Source organism: Rhinoderma darwinii, chromosome 1 (assembly GCF_050947455.1).
Source record: "Rhinoderma darwinii isolate aRhiDar2 chromosome 1, aRhiDar2.hap1, whole genome shotgun sequence".
Lineage (NCBI taxonomy): Eukaryota > Metazoa > Chordata > Amphibia > Anura > Rhinodermatidae > Rhinoderma > Rhinoderma darwinii.
In genome coordinates this window covers 534,111,934-534,131,514 of record NC_134687.1, presented here as the reverse complement: position 1 = coordinate 534,131,514, position 19,581 = coordinate 534,111,934, and the positions used below count along the sequence as shown (strand labels likewise).

Here is a 19,581-nt window from a genome sequence, read left to right as displayed (position 1 = left end):
GCAATGAAACCATATCTACAACCATCGGTCAAGCATGGTGGAGGACCATGTAAATTTGGAGTATTCATAACAGAATCTGGAGTTGGTGATTTATTCTTTATTCACGACAATTCTACAGCAAGATTATGACTCAAAACATAGCGCGGTGAAGGACAAGACATACTTCCCGAACCAAGAAGATGCCACAGTGTTAAGGCTTCTGTATAATTTTTCTGTCAAATATATCTTTTTTTTTTTTTAATGCTGAAGAATAAATAACTTATACTTTATAGCCAGAGTGGAAATAAAAGAGCAGTCTTTGACTTTTGCATAGTACTATATGTTGCTATGGTGTTTCTCATTGTTTCGTCTGTAGTAAAAGTATTAATAGCTGCTTCCCGCAGTGCCAGATATTACAGATACTTCAAACATATGCAATGGATTCTCTACTTGATTGCAATATAATTTCTCCAAATAAGATTTACTGTTAATTTTTTCTAGATGGTCACTTAAAAGCTTTGTACATCTTTGTAGCCATGTTTTTTCATTTATTGCTTCAATGCATCTAAAATTTAAAAAAGAGGCAACTTTGTAAATAGTTTTAATTAAAAATGTCCTATTGATTTATTTCTACAACTCCTATGCACACCTATACTTCTCCATGGTAACAGACTACAAAGGAACCCTGTGTAGTATGATTCAGCAGTGATACTCTTTTCCATCCGTCCCCTACTTCTTGCAGAAATAATAAATGTATGTTAGCAAAAAGTAAGGGACATATGGAATGAAATATGGCTGCAGGATTAGACTACACAGGGTGTGATTGTAGTCTGTTACCATGGAGACGAACAGGTCAGAAGAGGAGCTGTAGAAACAATATAATAGGTAATTTTAAAGACTAATTGAAAAGTGGCTGTCAGTATCTTACTGTATAAAAATAACAGAGTAATATGTGCTCAGAGCCCACATCACAACTCTTACATCAAACCAGGATGAGTCCCCCACTCAGGAAAAATACAGGATAGGCACAACATTTTTTTTTTTGCTGCACTACATCTAATGTACATCTAGCTGCCTAAAGAGTAACTGTGAGATAAATGACTGATAACTCTATGTGACAACATTTTTCATAACAGGATGGACGGCTAACCATTGCTCCAGAAAATCACCTGGTGGCTCTTCCTAACATCGACTTTCTGAATAAGCGTGGGGCCGTATTTATGAATGCATATACAAACTCTCCAATTTGCTGTCCGTCCCGTGCAGGTACGTGTTATAGGTATTATGTCAAATAGATTATAGCCGCACATCCGAACGTAGCAAAAATACTGCAGAATTTCTGTGCAAAAATTCTTCAGAATTCTTCAGAATCCGCACCGCAGGTCAATTTCCTCACGTTTTCTGTGCAAAATGTTCCTGCAGCGTGTGGATGAGATTTGTTCAAATTTGCTGCTACTGTAATAAGCTGCAATTTTCAACTCAGAAATTCAGGACGGAATTTCCCCAGCATCTATAGTACATGTGGACGTGCCCTAACACAGTGCATCATTATCTCATGTAATTTACTAGTACTGTAATTACAGACCACTTTATTGAGACTGCATGCCGTAATGGGTTGTTATGCTTTGGGTATTCTCTGCAGCTTGTGACAAAGTTTTACAATACAAAATGGTATTTTATTTAACTTTTTATTAATGTAATTCCTAACCAACCTATTCAAATATTAGTATAAGTAGAAAAGTGGCACAATATTGAAGCCTCACCAAACTGATGTGAGGATATATACACTATATCTCTACCAATCCAGCTCTTGACAAGAATAATTCTGCAAAATCATCCCTCATCTGGTTGACAGCTGTGGTTGATCTAGGCCCAGATGCATCCACGTTCTGAATATCAGAGTCCATAGTCTGTAGGTTGACGCATGTCTTTATCATGTAATCGACCGTTTCAGGTTTTAACTGAACGGGCCTAAGTATCCTCCATTTTCCTTTCATGATTCCAATGGCACCCTCCACCAGTCGTCTCGCTCTTGTCAGTTCGTAATTGTACATTTTCATCAAAACATATAGCATAAGAGGTGCATCAGTCCGAGGAAAGGGCCTTGGTGCTGGGAGTCCAGAATCTCCTGAGTACAGTCTCCATCCTATGGAAGAGATCTTTAAGACCCTGAAAAAAATTGTTTGACCATATGCCCCAATGTCTACAGCCACAAACTGATACTGGGCATCCACAATGGCCATTAGAGTAATAGAGAAATATTTTTTATAATTAAACTACTGAAAGCCAGACCTTGGAGGTTTCCAGATGCGAATGTGCTTTCCATCTAAAACACCAATGCAATTTGGAAATTGGGTTACCTCCCAAAACTTGTCTGGTATCTCCTTCCTCTGTTGGGTTGAGCGGTGTAAAATGAAGTCTTAACAAAGCAAATCCCACAAAACCATGTAAGGGCCTGTTCACATCACCGTTCGCTTTCCGTTCCGGGGTTCCGTCAGAGGTTTCCGTCGGGTGAACCCTCCAACAGAAAGTGAAAGTGAAACCAAAGCTTCCGTTTCAGTCACCATTGATATCAATGGTGACGGAAACATCGCTAAAGGTTTCCGTTCGTCACCATTCCGTCAGGTTTCCGTTTTAACGACGGAATCAATAGCGGAGTCGACTGCGCCATTGATTCCGTCTGAAAAACTGTTATTAACTGTTTAATATTGTTATAAAATCATATCTGCCAAACACCACTATGTATAATTACTTATTTCAGATTAAATCAAACATCCACTCAGTGACTGTGCACATTTCATAATATTCATCAACTGCATTTTCTCTTTTGATTATTTCATATTTTAATATTTAATAGTGTCTACCTACTGAGCAACCTGTGTGCTCTCCTGCATGTTTTTTTTTTTAGGGCGGGTTCACACATGGCGGAATTCCACTTAAATTCCGCTGCGGACACTCCGCAGCGTTAATCCGCAGCGGAGCCGTTTCTCCATTGACTTTCACTTTAAATTAGCAGTGTTCGTTTACACGATGCGTACAATTCCGCTGCGGAGCATAGGCTGCGGAGCGGAATTTGGTGTCCGCAGCATGCTCTGTCTGTTGCGGAGCAGTGGCGGACTCATGGCGGAATTTCTCCATTGACTTCAATGGAGATTCAAAGTTCCGCAATGAAGTCCGCAGCTGTCATGCACATGTCATGTGTGCTGCGGATACGTCTTGCTTTTTTAACTTGACATTTCTTCATTCTGGCTGGACCTATGTATTTCTAGGTCTACAGCCAGACTGAGGAAGTCAATGGGGCTCCCGTAATGACGGGAGCGTTGCTAGGAGACGTCTGTAAATAGTCACTGTCCAGGGTGCTGAAAGAGTTAAGCGATCGGCAGTAACTGTTTCTGCACCCGGGACAGTGACTACCGATCCCAATATACATGTATCTGTAAAAAAACATATAAGTTCATACTTACCGAGAACTCCCTGTTTCTGTCTCCAGTCCGGCCTCCCAGGATGACGTTTCAGTGGAAGTGACGGCTGCAGCCAATCACAGGCCAAGCACAGGCTGCAGCGGTCACATGGACTGGCGCGTCATCCAGGGAGGTCGGGCTGGATGCCGAAAGAGGGACGCGTCACCAAGACAACGGCCGGTAAGTATGAAAATCGTTTCCTTTCACTAGGGAAAGTGCTGTCCCTTCTCTCTATCCTGCACTGATAGGGAGAAGGGAAGCACTTTTCCCGCAGTCTGCAGCAGCTAGTCCGCATCAATGTACTGCACATTTTGTGCAGATCCGCTGCAGAATCTGCAACGCAGATTCTGTGCGGCATCGATGCGGACAGTTGCGGAGGAATTCCGCCATGTGTGGTCATGCCCTTAGGCTATGTTCTTAATTGCGTTGTGGTTTCTCTTTGTAAAAAAATAATGGGGTCTGTCTGGTTTTTATTGTGGTGTCCATCGTTTTGATGGGAAGAATAGCGCTGCATGTAGTGCCCATGAATAGCGCTGCATATTGCCCACGAAATACCAACGCTGAATCTTTTTTCTTAGAACTCTGCATTGTGCCATTCCTCTGTTATTCCTCGTGGTAATGTATGCATACCAATCCCCTTGTGAACAGCGATTGTCTCTACATAATTTGATGCTGTTAGGACTGGTTGGACGTAGTCAGAGTGTGTGGGGACACACCCCCAATGAAAAGGGGAATGGTAACACCCAGTTGTCAATCTATTTATACATTTCCAGGAGGAATAACAGAGGAACGGTCAAACGCAGAGTTCAGAATTGTAATTTACTAAAACACACGTCTGTAGGGCTGACAGATCCTCTTTAAGGAGGGCATACCATACATATTGTTGATGCCAAATGATGCTGGACTCATTAAACGTATCAAACCCACCCTACTTGTTCTAATTACAGGACCACCAATCAATTTTAAAGTTCTTGACTGTACTGCTCCTGAAATAATGTTCAGGCTTTATATATATCTGTGCCAATTTTATTATACTGATGTTGATTCAAACAGAGGGAATCATCCTTTCTACCTACAAAGCATGAGGAATGATCTGGTCTTTAAATCCATCTTGTGAAGAATGCCTATGTAAACCTCCCATCTTAAAATAATTGTACATTTTTCTCTGTCATTTCATGTTTTCCAATTTGTATCTTGGTTCCGCCAATTAAAATGATCTTACTAATAAGCCATTGCTGAGATAAGTATATCAGTGATTGATTTTCCTTCATTTTAGCTATGTGGAGTGGTCTATTCCCTCACCTTACAGAATCCTGGAATAACTACAAGTGCCTAGATCCAGATTACCCAACATGGATGGACCTTGTAAAAGAGAAGGGATATGTCACTCAGAAGTTTGGCAAACAAGACTACAAAAGTGGATCTCACTCAGTAAGGTAAATTGGACAGTGATAGATGAAGCAGATTGAGTTAGTTGGCAATCTTATGAATCAGTAGTATACCTACATGAAGAACACCACGAAAGAAGTTCCCCCGATACATTTATTGTAGTCAAAAATCTGACTTATAGCATAATAAATTATGGGGAAAGACGCATGGTAATAACGGTGAACACGCTGATTAGTAACAAAAACCTATAGTTCAGAGTCTGACACACCAAAATAACTTTAAAATAGAAAATTTATTGAATACATCTAAAAAATACCACAAAAGTTAAAACAGAGATGATATCCACAGTACAGAAAGACAACCAGATTAATTGTATATAATAATTCCAGATATATGGGTAAAGGGCAACACTGTTCAAATACAGGAATACATCCACAGTGGGTTACAATTGTGTAGAGTAATATACATATTCTAATACATTAACCAGCAAAATAGGCTATTCAGCGAACAGGGCAAATCTCCCACGTATGTATCACTCTCACATCTTTAAAGTATAAATTAAGTAAACATCAATGAATGAGTGTACACAAGTATAAATACCCCTGAATAAAGCCAGATGCAAAAATCAGTAGAAAAAACAGTGAAATACTAGTGCCATGCACAAGTAAAATACATGGCTCTATTTAAACAGACACATGAAATAGGAGCAGGGCAATAGCTGTAATGTCCACCCCATTTGCAGACACTCAAACACCCATTAGGTAAAATGTGATAGAAAGAAACTTTTTGCTGGAAAACAGGCATATGCTGGAAGCGGACGAAGGCTTCCGGGCTGAAACGCGCGTCGGGGTTGACACCAGAGACGGTGACCTGTTACTATGGGTATGAACTCCGCTTCCAGCATATGCCTGTTTTCCAGCAAAAAGTTTCTTTCTATCACATTTTACCTAATGGGTGTTTGAGTGTCTGCAAATGGGGTGGACATTACAGCTATTGCCCTGCTCCTATTTCATGTGTCTGTTTAAATAGAGCCATGTATTTTACTTGTGCATGGCACTAGTATTTCACTGTTTTTTCTACTGATTTTTGCATCTGGCTTTATTCAGGGGTATTTATACTTGTGTACACTCATTCATTGATGTTTACTTAATTTATACTTTAAAGATGTGAGAGTGATACATACGTGGGAGATTTGCCCTGTTCGCTGAATAGCCTATTTTGCTGGTTAATGTATTAGAATATGTATATTACTCTACACAATTGTAACCCACTGTGGATGTATTCCTGTATTTGAACAGTGTTGCCCTTTACCCATATATCTGGAATTATTATATACAATTAATCTGGTTGTCTTTCTGTACTGTGGATATCATCTCTGTTTTAACTTTTGTGGTATTTTTTAGATGTATTCAATAAATTTTCTATTTTAAAGTTATTTTGGTGTGTCAGACTCTGAACTATAGGTTTTTGTTTAATCTTATGAATCAGTTTGTACAAAACATGCAATAATTATTATTTTTTCAAATGGAAACTCTGTTAAAAGAACTTGTTGAACTTACTGTACTTGTAATGTTGCTGCTCATTCCCTTTCAGCATGTCCGACTTCTGTTCTCTTCACTGGTAGACACGCATGATGAATAACTTTTAAAAAAAACTTTTTTTTTTAATAGGGTGTCTATTAATATAATGTTCATTATTGCATGATCTGACATCCTCATTACAAATTGATTTGTGAAATAACTCCTTTAGCTTCACTCGTCTAGCAACCGCTCTGTATTTTGATAATAAAATACATTGCCACATGCTGCTTTACATTTTCCACTCTTCCCTGTGCTCTGATGTCTTCTCCCCATGTCTTTTAGTGACTAGGCTGTCTATACATGTAGAATAGTCACAAGACTATCCAGTTAAATATCTCAATAAAGCCAGATTCACACGTCCGAGTTGCACCCGTGCGGGTCCCGTTTTCACGGATCCCCATAGACTTGAGACGGAAGAAAATATGACATGTTTTATTTTTCAACAGACCATTCACATGGTCTGTTAAAACAACGGCCATGTGAACGGCCCCATTGAAATACATGCGTCCTGTGCAAGTTAAATAATGCTATATTGTAATAGATCAGACTTTTACAGACGCAGCGATACCAATTTTTTGCTTGGGAAAAAATGGGAAAAGTTTTTTTTTTTTACTTTTAATATTTTTTTTACCCACCTGAAAATGTATAAAACTTTTTTTTTTGCACTTTTTCTTAGTTCCCCCAGGGGACTTGAACCAACGATCCTTAGATCGCTGGTACAATACACTGCAATACATGGATGAGTTACAGAAACAGCGTAACTCCCATAGTAGTGAATGGCAGTTACGGAAGCAGCATAGCATGCGAGCTATTCTGTTTCCGTAACTACCATTCAGTTCTATGGGACTTACGTAAACAGTGTAGCTCAGCGAGCTATGCTGTTTTTGTAACTCCCGACCATATCATCTTTTTCATGGTCGTAATTCACATGATTCAGCCACAACACATGTTGTCAGAAGGGGGTTTAGGGGGCCCCATTCTGGAGATAGGTGCAGGTCCCCATGGCAACCCATCAGCAGTCGTCGATTGCATTCAGGGGGCCGCCGATTGGTGACAGAGGGAGCTCCCTCCCTCTATCAAACAACTTAAATGTTGCGGTCGCTATTGACCGCGGGAGTTAAGGTGTTAAACGGCCAGGATTGGAGGTTTCTCCAATCCTAGCCGTTGCAGCGGAAGCCCAGCTGTCAGTCACAGCCGTGCTCCCGCGGCGATTGTGCGGGCACAGCTTCTGTGCCCGTACGATCTCATTCACATACATGCATGGTGGAATGCTGATTCTGAACGTGATTCTGCGCCAAGGGGTTTTCCCATGAGAGACATTCATGACATATTCGCAGGATAAGTCATAAATGTCCTATAGATGCGAGTCCCAACTCTGGGACCCGCACCTATCTCCAGAACGGGGCCCCCTAAACCCCATTCTGCCGCTCTGTGTTGCGGCTGAATCAGGTGAATTCCAACCATGAAAAAGGTTATATGGTTGTGAGTAACAAAAGTCCCATAGAACTGAATGGTAGTTACGGAAACAGTGTAGCTCGCATGGTACGCTGCTTCCGTAGCTGCCATTCACTATTATGGGAGTTACGGAAACAACGTAGCTCAGCGAGCTATGTTTTTCCGTAATTCATGGTCGGAAATCACACGTTTCAGCTACAACAAAGAGCAGTAGAACAGGGTTTAGGGGGCCCTGTTCTAGAGATAGGTGCGGGTCCCAGAGGTGGGACCCGCATCTATCTGTCATTTATGACATATCCTGTGGATAACTCATGGGAAAATGTCTCTCATGGGGAAACCAAGTTTAGTTTGGGCCTTAAGGCTCAGAGCCCATTTTTCAAATCTGTCGTGTCAATGTATGCTGTAATAATTCTGGAATGCTTATACCTATCCAAGCGATTCTGAGATTGTTTCCTGTACATAGGACTTTATGATAGTGGTAAAATTTGGTCGATATATTCAGTGCTTTTTTGTGAAAAATAGCAAAATTTAGAGAAAATTTTGAAAAAATAGCATTTTTCTGAATTTAAATGTATCTGCTTGTAAGACAGATAGTAATACCACACAAAATAGTTCTAGTTCACATTTCCCATTTGTCTACTATATGTTGGCATCATTTTTTGACCATTGTTTTATTTTTCTAGGATGTTACAAGGCTTAGAACATAAGCAGCAATTTCTCATATTTTGAAGAAAATTCTAAAAGCCTCTTTTTTGTAGGTACCAGTTCAGTTCTGAAGTGGCTTTGGGTGCCTTCTATATTAGAAACCCTCATAAAACACCCCATTTTAAAAACTAGACCCCTCAAAGTATTCAAAACAGCATTTAGAAAGTTTCTTAATCCTTTAGGCGTTTCACAGAAAATTAAAGCAAAGTAGTGGTGAAATGTTCAAATTTTTTTGTCAGAAAATCCTATTTTTTTCTGTAAAACAGAAAGTCTTACCAGAGGAATGCAACTCAATATTTATTGCCCAGTTTCTGCAGTTTTTAGAAACATCCCACATGTGGCCCTAGTGTGCTAATGGACTGAAGCACCGGCCTCCGAAGCAAAGGAGCACCTAGTGGATTTTGAGGCCTCCATTTTCTTAGGCACCATGTCAGGTTTGAAGAGGTCTTGCAGTGCCAAAATAGTGGAAACCCCCCAAAAGTGACCCTATTTGACAAACTACACCCCTCAAGGAATTTATCGAGGGGTATAGTGAGCATTTAGATCCCACAGGTGTTTTTTGCTGTATTTTGTGGAATTAGGCTATGCAATTGAAAATCAAATTTTTTAGATAAAAGGTACACATTTTTAATTTTTACAAGGAATAGAGGAGAAAAAGCACCCCAACATTTGAAAACCAATTTCTCCCGATTACGGCAATACCCCATATCTGGCCATAAACTGCTGCTTGGACAAACGGCAGGGCTTAGAAAGGCAGGAGCGCTATTTGGCATGTAGAGTTTGCTAGATTGGTTTCTGGGCGCCATGTCGCATCTGCAGAGCTTCTGAGATATCCATACAGGGGAAACCCCTTAAAATTTTGGAAACTAGACTCCTTTAGGAATTCATTGTAGTATTCATGGGGTGCATGCGACTTTTTGATCAGTTTTTATTCAATTTTTGAAGAGGCGTGGTGACTAAAAAACAGCAATTCTACTATTGTTTTTTATTCCTTTTTTTTTTGTTTACAGTGTTCATCGTGTGCTATAAATGACATATTCACATTATTCTGCTGGGCGATACGATTACGGCAATACCACATGTTTATAGTTTTTTTTTATAGTCTTATGGCGTTTGCACAATTAAATACTTTTCAATTAAATCAATTAGGCCCCATGCACACAAACGTGATTTTGGGGCTGCAATTCCCTCGAAAATCCACGAGAGAATTGCGGCCCCATTCATTCCTATGGGGTCATGCACACGGTCCGCAGAAAGAATGGGCAAGTCTTATTAAGTCTTGTTCTGAGGTCCAGGCTCATAGCAAATAATGGCCGCAGCCATGTGGTTTGCGGGTGACGCTCCGCCCCGGCCAACCCGAAAAATCACGGCCGTGCACATGGCTACGGTTGTGGGCATGAGGCCTTACTTTTTGTGTTGCCTTGTCTAAGGGCGGATTTACACGAACGTGTAATACGTCCGTGCAACGCGCGTGCTTTTCACGTGCGTCACACGGACCTATTCTAGTCTATGGGGCCGTGCAGACTGTCATTGATTTTTGCGCAGCGAGAGTCCGTTGCGTAAAACTCATGACAGGTCCTCTATTTCTGCGTTTTTCGCGCATCACGCACCCATTGAAGTCAATGAGTGCGTGAAAATCACGCGCACCACACGGAAGCACTTCCGTGGGACGCGCGTGATTCGTGCAACAGCAGTAACACTATGAATGTAAACAGAAAAGCACCACGTGCTTTTCTGTTTACAAACATACAAACAGAGTGTCATAATGATGGCGGCTGCGCGAAAATCATGCAGCCGCGCATCATATGGTGATGACACACAAAGCTGTTAAGTGCGTTTTGCGCACGCAAAATGCTGCGTTTTTTGCGTACGCCCTAAGAGCCATACGTTTTTTATTTTTCCATTTAAGAAAGCCGTGTAAGGGCTTGTTTTTTTGCGTAATGAACTGTAGTTTTGATTAGCACCATTTTAGGGTAGTGTTCATGCGACTTTTTTATCTCTTTTTATTCCATTTTTTGGGAGGTGAAGTGACCAAACAATTGTGATTCTGGTATGGTTTATTATTATTTTCTTTTATGGCGTTCACTGCGCGGGATAATTAACTAAATACTTTTGTATTTGAGGCCTTACGGACGTGGCGATACCAATTATGTATAGTTTATTTATTTATGTCTTTTTCTAATAATAAAGGACTGATGAGGGAAACGGGGATTTTTAACTTTTATTACCGTCAAATTTTTTATTTTTTTATTTTTCGACAACTTTTTTTATTTTGTCCCACTAGGGGACTTGAGGGCAGGAGGCCATGATCCCAATTCTCATACACTGCACTACATGCGTAGTGCAGCGTATTAGAGCTGTCAGCTACTCGCTGACAGCAAGCCTAGTGAGTCCTGACTTTGTCAGGACCCACTAGGCTTCCATAGATGGCATAGCCAGAGGACATTGTTAGGCCTCCAGTTGCTATGGTTAGGTCTCCGGTTGCCATAGCAACCATCGGTGCCCGCTATCATATAGCAGGACATCGATGGTGGTTTAACTCCTAAGAAGCAGCAATCGCTATTGAACGCGGCTTCTAAGGGGTTAATCAGCGGGGACACCGCAATCGGTCCTCGCTGAAGGAGCTGCGGCAACTGCTGTAAGTGACAGCAGTTGTCACAGCTCCAATATGTGCCGGAAGGACGGCCGAAGTGACCGTTCCTCCCGTGACGTACTATTCTGTCATGGAGTGAGAATGATGCACCCATCATGATCGAATAGTACGTCAAGGTGCGGGAAGGATTAGAATAATATCTGTTGCAGTGAAAAATAGTGGGGATGCAAAACATCCTGTTAATAGGTGTCATAACAAAAACTTCTTCATATACAAGTGCAAGGTATGCACATATATCCAGGACAGAGTATACTCATCTATTTGAATATATCTTCGTGGGGCCCCATTTTTCTTTCGTATGCATGCAACGGACCTGGATCAAAATGTAACATTTCACCGTTTATTATTAGCGGGTCTGTCAGGTGTAGGTCATATAGACTGACTATAGCAGAGATCTGCAGTCTGGTCAAGCTCCAGTCACGTCTTTCGGGACGTGGTAGACAGTTCCTTATTCAGGAAAGAACAGGCGTTTAGATACGGAAAGTGGCAAGTCCCGGTCTGTGTGATCTAAACTGTTTCAAGCTAAAAATAACTGGTTCAAATCTGTGTGGCATAGATGGCCTAGGTAGTTTTGCCCGTGTGGTCTAACATGGTGCATCTCAGAGACATGCTGACACAGCGTGGGGTCACACAGGGCAGATGCACGGCGTGATGATGTCACTCACATCCGTGTCAAACCATAGCTGATTGGCTGATGCGTTTCATCCCATCCGGATTTTCTCAGAGCCGCTATGGTCATCACCTTATCCACACCTTATATAGCAGGGCTGGAGAACGTCCGGCCCGACCTCACTTAGTCCGCGCTGCCGCCGCGTCATTAGCTACTTGGCTCCGCCCTACTCGCTCGCATTTAGGAGAAGGAGAAGTGCGGACGGAGCCAAGTATGACGGCGGCGGTCTGAGTGAGGTCGGTGCGTGAAGGCCCAAGTGTGGATGCCAAAGAGCAGTCTCAGACCGGGTCCCAATCGGCAGCGGCGGGCACCAATACCACCCCCAAGATTGTAATTAAATAAGAGGAATTAGATGCGGCGGTGACAGCCACCCAGTCCAAAGGATCGGGTCACTATTAACGGCAGCAGCGTACAAGTGTATAAATCCACATAGTTTCTGTTTGTAACAGTATCCTATTTTTATCACCTCCTCTCCTATACTCAGGCAATTGGTAAATTCCTATAAATTTTAGTCCAGACGGGGACTGATAATGGTATATTTTGAAATGGACTGCCAAAGGATTTTTGACCTCACCTTTCCTTATATCCAAGACATATTCACCAATGCATACCTGGAGTTCACATTTTGTTTTGCCGATGTACATCTTGCCAAAAGGGCAGATGATAGAGTATACAACCGTACATGAACGACAATTAATAAAAGTTTGCAGCCGATATTACTTCTTATCATTAGCATCAGTGAATCTTTCTGTTTTTAGGACATATCTACTAGCGGTAAATTACCCACATTTATACATACCCCTCGGACGGTTATTCAACCAAGCCTGATTTCCCCTTGTTTTCCTCCTAAATTCAGAGTTAACCAAGATATCTTTAAGAGTTGGAGCTCTTTTTGGGACCATGCTTAAGATTGATACCACTATGGTTACATTTTAGTATTAAGAGTCAGATGAAACCAATTTTTTATCATAAGGTCTCGTAAAACCTCCAATTGTGAACCATATCTGAAGATAAACCGAACCTTATTATCTTTCGGGGTTCTTTTCTTCCTTTCTAAGATCTCATTTTCATCGCTCCTTAAAGCTCAATTGTATCCCCGTTTTATTAAGTTTTTCGGGTAACCCCATAAATGGAAAAGTTCTGATAACTCAGTAGCTTCAGATTTAAATTTATCAAAACCAACAGTTTCTCTGAATTCTAAGTAACTGGCCCACTGGGATTCCTTTTATCTGTGAGGGGAGATTATGACTGTGCTTCCAACAGCGAATTGCCCGCAGTTGGTTTTCGATATGTAGCAGTTGTTAGAATTTTATTCTCCCTGTGAATATTGAGATCTAAAAAGCTTATTGTTGACTCACTATAAATATAGGTTAGGAGAATATTTCAATTGTTTTGGTTCAATTCCTACATGAAACATTCCAGTTCCTGAACAATTCCTTTCCAACAGATAAAAATATTGTCCATGTATCTGTACCAACAGGCTACATATTTACTGAAAAGATGATTTTTGTAAACCTCAAATTCCTCCCGCCACCCCAGGTGCATGCAGGCATACGATGGAGCACAGGATGACCCCATTGCAGTCCCCTGCACCTGACGGTAGTGTTTACCATCAAATGAAAAGCAATTATAATTCAGTACAAATTCCAACATTTTGGTGCGCCCATTCACCACCCCGACCTTCAAAAAAGTCTAAGTGGATGCTCCTAGACCAATCTCATGAGGGATTGAGGTATATAGGGATTCTACATCAAAACGCACTAGAGGAAAATCAGAATCAAGTCGTAAATCATTGATCTTTCTTAGAAGATCACCCGTATCTAAGACAAATGACGGGAGATGGCGAACAAATGTTTCAAGCTTTTCATCCACATACTTCTCAAGGTGATCGCTAGGTCCTCCACATCCAGAAATTATAGGTCTCCCTCGGGGTAAATATTTATTCTTGTGCACCTTGGGGAGTATATAGATGCTTGGCATACGTGGTTCCCTCACCAGTATAAAATCATATTCTCGACGGTTTATTAGGCCTTCATCCAAGGCACACATCAATTTCCTATTCAATGTACAGGATATGTTTTCAATTGGGTTGTCCATTAGGCAGACATAACAGTTAGTGTTTAATTGTCTTCTGATCTCGCCGACATAGTATTCCTCCCCGAGAAGGACAACATTACCACCTTTATTACTTGGTTTAATAATCACATTTTCTAATTTACGTTATTCCATTAAAGCTGTACGTTCCTCTTTGCTAAGGTTGTCCATACTCAGGAAGGAAGACCAGTCGACGAGGCCTAAATCCCTGTGCATAGCCTCCATAAAGGCATGTGTATATCTATTTGAATAAACACTTGGCATGGTACCGCTCTTTTTACATAAGTCAGTATATTTGTAATGATAGGGGTAGGGAAACGGACAAGTGAACCCTAATCTACCCACCACTGTCCCTGCCTACTTGCAACGACCCGCCCTAGGCGACGGGGTACAACTGGGCAGCGGTCCCTACGCTCAGTAAGTGCACGAGACAAAACATACAAGGGAATATAAAGCAAAGGGAAAGGGGCAGGAGAGCACGAGGTACCAAACGCAGAGCAGAAGAGTAGTCAGTAAGCCAGGGTCAGAATGGAGCAGGATCAAATTGTTAGGAGCTGTAGCTGGGCCAGGAAACCACACGGAAAGAATCACAAGCAAGGAGGAACAGGAAAGGCAGGTATAAATAGACAGAGGGCGGGAGCTAGCTGAGTCTGGCCAGGCTGCGATAGGCTCTCCCACTCCTAAGCCTGCCAGCCTGAGTGGTGGAAGCTGGAGTCAGTCTCAGAGAGATAGACTCAGGTGAAGACTGATTACCTAAGGAAGTTAACCCTGAAGCTGTGCCTGGCAGATCCTTTACAATATTCTGGTATTATATCCTTGGCTTTAGTCTCAGAGTAAAAATTATCATCTCCAATGTTACCCTCTTTCCATAACTCCTCTAAATCTATATAAGAAGATCTCTTTGGCTCAGAGTTACTTCCAAGTTTGAGTCCATACTAGAGGTAGGCTGGGTGATAAAGTAACATCTGTGAGGTTAATAACATTATTCTTCTCAATTATCTGCCCCTTCTATGTCTCATATTTGGTTTTGCTTTTTTCTCTACTATTTTTTCCTCTATGTGTCCTCCTTTTTCTTGTGTATTGTCCATCCTTATACCCCTATTAATTTCATTGTCAAGAGAGAGATCACTTGTAGTATCCCCATTAGTGGAGACAAATAAACCCCTCTTAAAAAAGGTCTACGTCTATTACGTCCCTTGTTTTTAGTTAGAAAGGAAAATATCTGATTCTGTTCAAAATCATATTTATCCCTTTGATAGTTCTTCTTTTTTCTAATAGAGATTTCCTTTTGTTCTAATTCCACTAGCTTTTTGAGGTTATTATTTAGTTTTTCAAATTCCGGATGAGAACGAAACTCATCTAACTTGGTAACACTTGCATCAATCTCAATAGTGAGTGATTCTTGAAGAGTCTCCTCCTCCTCCTCCTCCTCCTCCTCCTCCTCCTCCTCAATAATAATCTCCATTAATCGTTTGGAGTGGTTTAGATATTCAATATCCCATTTGCCTACAAAATATTCACCTTTAAGATGTGATGCTGGTAGTACCCATCTACATAAGCCCCTATCTGATGTTTTATACGCTTCTAGGCTACTAATATTCCACTTTCGCCAGAGATGATTAAGGACTAATTTTATGTGACCCTTAAATAGGCCATACAGGTCCGTATTAGAGTCTTCAGTGTTTTAATTAATATTGCAATGAAAGAATGCTGTGATATGGGCATTCACCACTGCATCCAAACAGTATGCCATTTTACAGGAAAAAAAAGGGGAGGGGGGGAGGAGAAAGCACTTATTCACAATACTGGGAAATAAGTATATCACGAGGATGCAAAACAAAAAAAAGGGAAAAACACCCTCCAAAACTTGTAGAACAATCACAAGACTATCCAGTTAGATATCTCAGTAAGTGTAATTATTATTACACGGTGCCGTCCAGGGTAGAATATGAGAATGTTAAAAAAGAAATAACAATATTCCCGGACATCACCAGCACAAACTGAGTTGCAAAAATATTTAAATTTCTTATATATTATCTAGTATAAAAATGTTTATAGATATAATGTCCTTGGTCAATACCATAAACAAGTTCTACAAAAAACAGTGCATTATAAGAGACCACGTAGATCACCTGGCCAGGTAATCACTATGTTGTTAGAACCACAGTTAGAACAAGAGGACAATATACTTCAGTATAAACAGCATTAAGTTATAGAACCCCAACGGTACACATAATGCCAAAAAGGTATCTGACAGGTACCGCTATAGAGGATTAGAATAAAATTTGTTGCAGTGAAAAATAGTGGGGATTAAAAACGTCCTGTTAATAGGTGTTATAACAAAAACTTCTCCATGTGCAAGATATGCGCATCAATCCAGGAGTATACTCATCTATTTGAAGATATCTTCGTAGGGCGTCATTTTTCTTTCGTATGCATGCAACAAGGGAGTCTTTGACTAAACCATTTCCTTTTAACCAGACCTGGTTCAAAATGCAACATTCCACCGCTTATTATTAGCGGGTCTGTCAGGTGTAGGTCCTATAGACTGACTATAGCAGAGATCTGCAGTCTGGTCAAGCTCCAGTCACGTCTTTCGGGACGTGGTAGACAGTTCCTTATTCAGGAAAGGAAGAAAGGAAAGGAATAGTACAGTACATGTGTACACAAATGACTGAGAACTAAAAGCATATTTATCATAAAGCAACTGAAATGATGTCTTAAGACCATTTATTTGCAATAAATGTCATGGATTTTCACCAAGGCAGTTGAATATTATAGATTATGTGTTAGACCACTTCACAAATAATGAACATCATGTAAACGCACTATAAAAAGTCATTCACGATTATCCCAAGGAGTCACAGAGATGATAGCAGTGATTGGAAGGAAACATTTTGACCTTTAAGTTACAGTATATGGGGAAACAACTAAGCCATCTTACAGAAGAAAAAATGAACCGACAGAATCTACCACAATTTAGTGTGAAAGAAAGCAGATACTTGGCTAGTATTTTACTATGCACAGAGCTGGAGCCTGGTTATGGCACCTCACGAGCCCATTGTATGCGCTTTCGGTGGTAGCATGGGCAGTCTGACTGGTCTGCGGTCGTGCAGCCTCAAATGAAGAAAACTGTGATTTACTGATGCGTTCTGGGTCTTTTTTTTATCATGTTCAACATTAACTTTTTAAGCAATTTCTATTAGGCCGGATTCACACGAGCATGTTCAGTCCTTGATATACGGTCCGTATGTCGGCCGCATTTCCCGGACCGAACACACTGCAGGGAGCCGGGCTCCTAGCATCATAGTTATCTGTAATCATGTTTTCAGTCCGGGACAGTTGTCCCGCAGCGAGGCAGTGACACCTAGCGTCATACATAACTATGATGCTAGCAGCCGTCTGCAGTGTGTTCGGTCCGGGAAATGTGGCCGACGTATGGACCGTATATCACAGACCAAACACGCTCGTGTGTGGGGCTCCTTACAGTAGTTTTTCTGTGGGACCGGATGAGACGGGCTAGCCTTCGCTTCCTACATAAATCAATGAGCCTTGGCTGCCCTTGACCATTTTACCAGTTCACCGATTGTCCTTCCATAAACCACTTTTGGTAGGTTCTAACCACTGCATACCGGGGAAACCACACAGGACCTACTGTTTTGGAGATGCTCTGGCCTAGTCATCTACCCATCACAATTTGGCCCGTGCCAGTGTCCCTCAGATATTTACATTTGCCCATTTTTCTTGCTACGAACACATCAACTTCAACAACTGACTGTTCACTTGCTTCTTAATATATCCCACCTCTTCACAGGTGACATTGTAACAAGATAATTAATGTTATTAATGTCACCTGTAGATGGTTTTAACCCCTTAGTGACCAGCCTATTTTAGGCCTTAATGACCAAGCAATTTTTTCCGTTTTTCCATCGTCTCATTCAAAGAGCTATAACTTTTTTATTTTTGCATCGACATAGCTGTATAAGGTCTTGTTTTTTTGCGAAACAAGTTGTATTTTTTAATAGCACCATTTTGGGGCACATAGAATTTATTGATTAACTTTTATTAACTTTTTTTTTGGGGGGAATAGAAAAAAACCAGCAATTTCAACACACTTTTTTGCATCCTAAATTTACGTTGTTTACCATGTGGTATAAATAACACAATAACTTTATTCAGCGGGTTGTTACGATTGCAAAGATACCAAATTTAGATAGATTTTGTATGTTTTACTACTTTTACACAGTAAAAACAATTTTTTTTCAAAATTATTTGTTTTTATGTCTCCATATTTCAAGAGCCATAACATTTTTTTTTTACGCCAATGCAGCTGTATGAGGCCCCTTTTTTTTTGCGGGACGACTTCTAGTCTTTATTGGTACCATTTTGGAATAAATGCGACTTTTTGATTACATTTTTTTTTTTAAGGCAGGATTCACAGAAAACAGCAAATTTTGCATTGTTTTTTATTTTATTATTTACGGCGTTCACCGTACGGGTTAAATTATTTAATAACTTTATGGGGTTGTTACGGAGATGGCGATACCAAATATGTGTAACTTTTTGACTTTTTTTTTTTATAATAATAATAAAGCATTTTGTAAGGGGGAAAAGTGTTTTTTTCATTTGTTTTTCGCATAATTATTTTTATTAACTTTGTTAAACTTTTTTTTTAACATTTTAGTAGTGCCACTAGGGGACTTCACTATGCGATCGTCCGATCACTTTTATAATGCACTGCGATACTTTTGTATCGCAGTGTATTACTTGCCTGTCCGTGTATAACGGACAGGCATCTGCTTGGCCATGCCTCTAGCCGGTATAACTAGTGGCAGACATGGGGGCCTTTATTAGGCCCCCGGCTGCTATAAAAACCATGACAGCCTGCAATCTTACACAGGGTGCCGGTGAGCTATTGAGCGCCGCATCTGAGGGGTTAAATGAGCGAGATCGATATCGATCTCGCCCGTTAGAGCAGGGCAGCTCCCTGCTCTCAGCTACCTCTGGCCTTATTTACATGAACGTGTTAAACGTCCGTGTGATGGCCATTGAAACAACGGCCATCACACAGACCTATATAATTCAATGTGGCCGTTCACACGGCTGTTGTTTCAACGGACCGTGTGAAGGGTCCGTGAGAAAATAGGACATGTCCTATTTTTTCACGCTTCACGCATACCTCCATAGATTCTAGTCTATGGGGATGTGTAATATCGCGTCCCGCAGCGCAGAGCACGGATGCACCTCCGACGTGTAGAACTGTGGTTTTTCATGTCCGAGATGCGCAACGCCTGTCTGGTGTATATATTTATATTGCCTCGTCGTGTGATTGCTGCCACTACAATGCTCTAATTGGGGGTTACCCAGATTTCCACATATCCTGAATATCCCGCTATGCACCTTCAAGGTAATTAAGGGTATTCAGTTTAGAAAAATACCGCTCAGGGGCGATCTAATTACAATGTAATAAGGGGCATGGAGAATCTAAGTTATGAGGAAAGATTAAAAGAAATAAACCTATTTAGCCTTGAGAAAAGACGACTAAGGGGGGACATGATTAACTTATATAAATATATGAATGGCACGTACAAAAAA

General features: G+C 40.8%; 1 protein-coding gene across 1 annotated transcript in view; it reads left to right on the top strand.

The window, feature by feature from the left end:
• The window catches only part of ARSK (arylsulfatase family member K), a 141,114-nt gene that overhangs the window by 6,256 nt on the left and 115,277 nt on the right, over positions 1 to 19,581 (top strand). Inside the window, exons 2-3 of the mRNA XM_075854847.1 lie at positions 1,116 to 1,245; positions 4,717 to 4,876. Coding sequence (XP_075710962.1) covers positions 1,116 to 1,245; positions 4,717 to 4,876 — 290 coding nt within the window. The remainder of the gene's footprint in view (positions 1 to 1,115; positions 1,246 to 4,716; positions 4,877 to 19,581) is intronic.